Source organism: Vombatus ursinus, unplaced genomic scaffold (genome assembly GCF_900497805.2).
Source record: "Vombatus ursinus unplaced genomic scaffold, bare-nosed wombat genome assembly UNPS02014801.1, whole genome shotgun sequence".
Taxonomy (NCBI): Eukaryota; Metazoa; Chordata; class Mammalia; order Diprotodontia; family Vombatidae; genus Vombatus; species Vombatus ursinus.
Genome location: NW_020954579.1, coordinates 24,822,540 through 24,828,539, shown reverse-complemented (window position 1 = coordinate 24,828,539; position 6,000 = coordinate 24,822,540). Strand labels below are relative to the sequence as shown.

General features: G+C 42.5%; 1 protein-coding gene across 1 annotated transcript in view; it reads right to left on the bottom strand.

The window, feature by feature from the left end:
• Positions 1–3,032: 3,032 nt before the first annotated feature.
• Positions 3,033–6,000, bottom strand: part of RGS9 (regulator of G protein signaling 9) — a 106,040-nt gene continuing 103,072 nt past the window's right edge. The window contains exon 17 of the mRNA XM_027873136.1: positions 3,033–3,223. Coding sequence (XP_027728937.1) covers positions 3,052–3,223 — 172 coding nt within the window. The 3' untranslated portion in view covers positions 3,033–3,051. The remainder of the gene's footprint in view (positions 3,224–6,000) is intronic.

Below are 6,000 nucleotides of genomic sequence, written 5' to 3'. Positions count from 1 at the left end.
TCTCTCTCTCTCTCTCTCTCTCTCTCTCTCTCTCTCTCTCTCTCTCACACACACACACACACACACACACACACACACACACACTCGTTCACCCCTCTCAGGAAAGACTATAGGAAGTTTAATGAACGAAATAATCACTCCTTTCCACCTGTCCCTTTCATTCATTTCAGTTGTGTCCGACTCTTCATCACCCCATTTGGGGTTTTCTTGGCAAAGATACTTGGGTGATTTGCCATTTCCTTCTCCAGCTTATTTTACAGATGAGGAATTGAGGCAAATAGGGTTAAGTGACTTGTCCAGGGTCACACAGCTAGTGTCTGAGGCCAGATTTGAACTCACCTCTTCCTGACTCTAAGCCAGGTGCTCTATCCACTGTGACCACCTAGCTGCCCACCCTTTCCACTTACCTGACCTCAGTTGTTTCTTCTCAGTTAGCTATGAAAATTCTGTACTGAGTAAATTTCCTACTGCCCCTTCTGCCAGAGTAGCTGGTGATGCTTAGCTTTGAGCTCAATTCAATTTTATGTCATGGGACTGATTTCCTTCATTTTACACCAAGCCTCTCCCTCCAGCAGCACGAAGAAACAAGACAGTAGTATAAAAAACATGAATGGCAGTAAAAACAGCAGGATGGAAGGATAGGAAACAGGCAATGATATAAACCAGAAAAGGGCTCTGTGTCTTGGCTGAGCTGAATTTTATTGTACAAGGGATGCAAAGAAGAGTGAGCATGATACAGAGAAGGTAAGACAACATTAGAAAACAATAATGATTAGAGACAAATCCACATGGAAGGCAAAGCATATGAGTAGCTTGTGAATGCTTCATTTAGTTTCCCCAGGCAGAACTTTGCTTTAGAAAGCTGAACCCATCTTTGGAGCAACGTAGGACTTAGATTCCAATTCTATGTCCAGCTGCCAGTACTGCAATACAAGTGGACTCCCCACTTTAGTCCCTACCCCACTCTATTCCCTCTTACCTCAGAATCCCCCAATAAATAAGCAAACAGATGTGAAGTTACAGCCTCAAATGAAGCTTATCCCGACTAGTGAGTTTTTCTTTCTCCTACCTGTGGCTCTTATTTGGACACCTCTCCTGCAGTCCTCCTTTCCTAAGCCACAAATGACCCATAGCACCAATGGCCACACACATATAAAAAGGTTGACCCCCATCCTCAACTCTTTAATTTGCCTTCTAGTGTCCTTGTAGAAATGATTAGTTCACCCTTAACATTAGCCTTCCAGTCATAAAAGTTGGGTTTCCCTCCTTTCTCACCTGACAATTAGCATAAGCACTGAAGCTACATCAGGGAAAAAGCCAGAAGGATCAAATCATAGTTGAGCTTGAAAAGATCAAATAGAATTACCTATATCCTGGTTTGGCTAATGCTGGCCTATTGGGATTATCAATAACTCTAATTAGAGGATCCATTCATTCAATCAGCCTACTTTTTTCATGTCATCCATCCCCTAAATCTTCAGCAGAGCCATAGTGACATAGCCCTGCCCAGTGTCAATTAGCAAGAATCCTTTAAAGATGTTTCCTTAGAGGCAGCTGGGTGGCAGAGTGGACAGACCAGTGGCCCTGGAGTCAGGAGGACCTGAGTTCAAATATGACCTCAGGCACATAATACTCACTAGCTGTGTGCTCTGGGAATGTCACTTAACCCCAATTGCCTCACAAAAAAAAAATAATAATAATAATAAAATAAAGATGTTTCCTTAATTGTTGTGCATGTTCATTTCATTTTTCACTCTTCTGGTTGTTTAGACTAAGTCCCCAGCAGATATTATTATCCTAGAGGAAGATCCATCATAAGAATTACTGAAACTCTTATTCTTGGGCAAGAAGGTAAAAATATGCCTTCATTCTTTGGCCTAGAAAGTGCTGCTAAATACAAAAAGAGTTGGGGGCGGGAGAGGAGTAATTTAATCTTGACAACTGTGGACACTTCATATAAACTGTTGTGTGTTAGAGACAACCTACTAATAACCCCTTAGAGATGATTTTGACTCTAAGAATGTGTCCAGTAGAATGCAAACTCCTTGAGGGCAATTGTCTTTGTATCTCCAGCATTTAGAATAATGCCTTGCACTGAGGCAGCTAGGTGGTATGGTGGATAGAGTACTAGACCTGGAGTCTAGTTCCTGAGTTCAAATCCAGCCTCAGACACTTCCTAGCTATGTGACTCTAGGCAAGTCACTTAACCTCTGTTTCCCTCAGTTTCCTCAACTATAAAATGAAGATAATAACAGCACCAGTCTTGCAGGGTTGTTGTGAGGATCAAATGAGATAATATTTGTAAACTACCTAGCATTGTGCCTGGCACATAACAGGTGCTATATAAATGCCTATCCACTTCCTCCCTCCCTCCCTTGTGCATGGTAGACCTTTAATAGAAGCTTGTTGAAATGAATTAAAAACTGTGTGGACAAAGAATGGTTCATCTAGATCTGAAGGGGTTAGACAGCCCTGAGTGAGTGGGACAGAAAAGAAAACAACTGCTGAACCCCTCAACTACCCCCACCCTTGCCCCTAAACTACTTTAATAATCTCATTCTAGCAGAGCATCAAGTGGAATGATAGGAGGAGTGAGGGACATTTCAGTTTTACCTTTTAACTAATATTGCTAAGATAGCTAAGCTTGAAAGAAGGGATGATTCCATTTCTATGGTTCTTTAATTGAAATTCCACTCAAAGTATCCTAGTTCTCTTACTTCCTACATTCTAGAACTTAACAAAAGCTGTTACATGGTGGTTGTGAGTCAGATGTCTCCTCCATTCCCAAGCTTTTCATACTCTACTTCTGCTACTTTATGAAATAAAGATGGGGAAATTAGCTTTGGTTGCCCTAGTGATATTAGTGGTGGTCCTCAGCCAATGGGAGAGGAAGGACCTGGGAAGGAAGGTAGCCCATGGAGGATGGGAAATGTAATAATGTGCACCAGGGATTTCAGTTCAGTAACTTTCTTTAGTTTCCCCGCCCCTTTGAAGACCCCTTCCCCCCACCCCGCTCCCGCCTCTTCCTCTGCCCTGCCAGGACCTATTAGTTTATTTAGGAGGAATTTCCTTTTTGAGTTGGCTCCTCCGGTCCAGTTTGCTCATGACCTGGGTGATGTCCACCATGTTGGCTGCTTCTCGAGCTCTGGCCTCTTCCTCCAACTGCCGAAGGATGACAGGGCTTGGGCTGGACCGGAGATGACGCCTCCTGAATGGGAGACTGCTACTGAAAATAAAAGACAATGAGAGAGGCAGGGTGCAGAATTAATTAGAATGATGCATGGGAGGAAGCACACTGATTGACCAGCAAAGATGCTAAGGAGAGGGAAGAAGACATCTGGATTTGTTGGGCTTATCCTTCAAGTGGCTTCCATTCCAATCATAGCTCTTTTGTTTACCACTCAACACAACCACCCTACTTCTACTTCAGGCTCTCAACTCGCTCCATTTGCCTCCTAACTGGTCCTAACCAGCCAATCCCTTCTACAAACTATCTTTCACACAGCTTCCCAAGTGATACTCCTTAGGTACAGGTCTGACTATGGCATGACACTCCCTGCTTAAGAAACTTTAGGGACTCCCCATTGCCTGTAGAACACGCAAACTCCTTCATCTGGTGTTTAAAACCCTTTAGTCTGGCTCTGGTCTATCTTTCCAAGGAGATGACATATTATTGCCTTTTATCATCCACACTACTGGTCAAACTGGGCAAACTGCTATTTTTTATACATAACATCCTCTTTATTTCCTTCTTTTTTCTTCCTTCCTTGCTTCCTTCCTTTCTCTTTCTCTGTCTCTCTGTCTCTCTGTCTCTGTCACTCTCTCTCTCTCTCTCTCTCTCTCTCTCTCTCTTTTTCTCTGTCCCCCTCCCCTTCCCTCCTCACATTTGCCTCATGGAACCTCTGGCTCTGTTCAAGACTTGGTTTAGGGGCAGCTAGGTGGCGAAGTGGATAGAGCTCTGGCCTTGCAGTCAGGAGGAGCTGAGTTCAAATCTGATCTCAGACACATGACACTCACTAGCTGTGTGACCCTGGGCAAGTCACTTAGCCCCGATTGTCTCACCAAAAATTGAAGAAGAAAAAAAGAACTTGGTTTAAGTGTCATCTCCTTCAAGAGACCTTTCTTGATTCTCCCCACTATCAGCATCCCTCATTAAATCACTATGGACTTATTTTATATATTTCTTGTATTTACTTGTCTATTACATTTTGTATCCTCCAATAGAATATAATTTCCTTGAGGGCAAGGACTGTCTCACTTTTTAATGTGTTTCTACAAAACTTATCACAGCGTCTGATAATATATAATAATATAATAAACAATAATTTTTGTTAATCAACCCATTTTCTTGGAAAACTAAAGTAGAGAAAGAGAGCTAGACTAGGAGCTAGAGATTAAGGTTTGCATCACAGTAGTGATTTGATTTCTGACAAGTCATTTAACCTTTCAATTTCTTCACCTGTAAAAATCATAATAATATCTTTACTACCTACCTTACAGGGTTGTTGGGAGTAAATCTCTATATAAATGTCACCTATTATTGGGAAGTAAATAAAATGTGGATGCCTTGGGTTAGACTTTAGGAAGAACTCCTTACACTGAAGTTATTTGCCAAACCTCCTTTTCTATAGTAGTCTTTTTGAAAAGGAATAGCTATGGGTTCCTTTTCTCTAGTGATCTGTTAAGAAGGAATAGCTATGGAGTAGGACTAAATGGATACATGACAATGTGTACATGTGACAGCCTCAATATCAGTTCTGTCAGTGAAGAGACTTGTTGAAAGGTTTGGGCTATGCCTTCCCCTCTTAGAATCTCATGTTGTACAGTACCCTATGCTGAAAAAGCCATGCTACTCTGCTTTATTTAATAAGCAGTAGTAGGGAGCCTAAACAAATTCCACTGGATTGTGACCTGGGCTTCCCATCTAGAATCTGTCTCCACAGTCACTTACCAACATGACCAGGAACTCCAGTTCCAAGTCAGAGTCATAACTAGAAATTTTTGCTCCTGGAGTGAGCAAAACACATAAGATCCACACACATAAACAAAAAAGTTCCCTCAGCTGGGAAGTAAGGAAAACACCGCCCTGTGGTAGGAAGACAGAAATCCTGGGATACTGGCTTAAAGTCACTGCTTAAGAAGCTGCTTCAGGAACTAGGGGTGCCAGGATGGGGAACAAACTGACCTCAGTGCACTGAAGTATCGTAGTAAGTGCCCTTGCAATATGGTGCCCCCTAATTTGGCACCCTAGGGAAAAGCACTGGTCATTCCACTCTCATTACAACTCTACACCCTGTGAAGCCTAATTACTTGGCAAAATTCAAGCTTGCCCTCCCATCAGGGAATGGCAGGTAGAGCTCTGATGAGGGACTATACCTAAGCACCCTAGGAATAAATGTCCTTTCCTGACTAATGCCCTCTTGTGCTACAGGCAGGGACACAACTTGAGAGGGAGGAGGAAGAGGAGGAGGAAGAATGAATAGATGATTTGGGAAGAGTTGGAGCTCCCTGCTAAATGCAGTGACAAGTACTGTCACCATCATGTTATATGCATGTTATAACATTAATATGTCCCCACAGTTCCCCTAACTGAAAGAAAGTAGGTGTGTCTCCCTCTCTCTCTCTTTCCACTTCCTCCTTTCCCACCCTCTCTTTCTCCTTCCCTCTTTTCTGTCTTCTTCCTTCCCTCCTTCGTCACATTTTCTAACAGCACTTTCTCAGAACTGTTCTTTCACTTCCATAAAACTCTAAACCGTACTATACTTGTCTGTGGACTTACTGTAATTCCCAGTAGAATGTAAATTTCTTGAGGGCAAAGACTGTTTCATCTTTGCACCTCCCTTGCCTGGGACAATGCCTGGCACATAGTAACCACATAATAAGCATTTGTGGAATTGGATTGAAGAGAGTAGCCAGCACTTACTAAATTCTGATCAATCAGGGATTTGGAGGTACTTTCCTGATTCTTAGTACTTACTCCTTAATTCTTCCCACCAATCT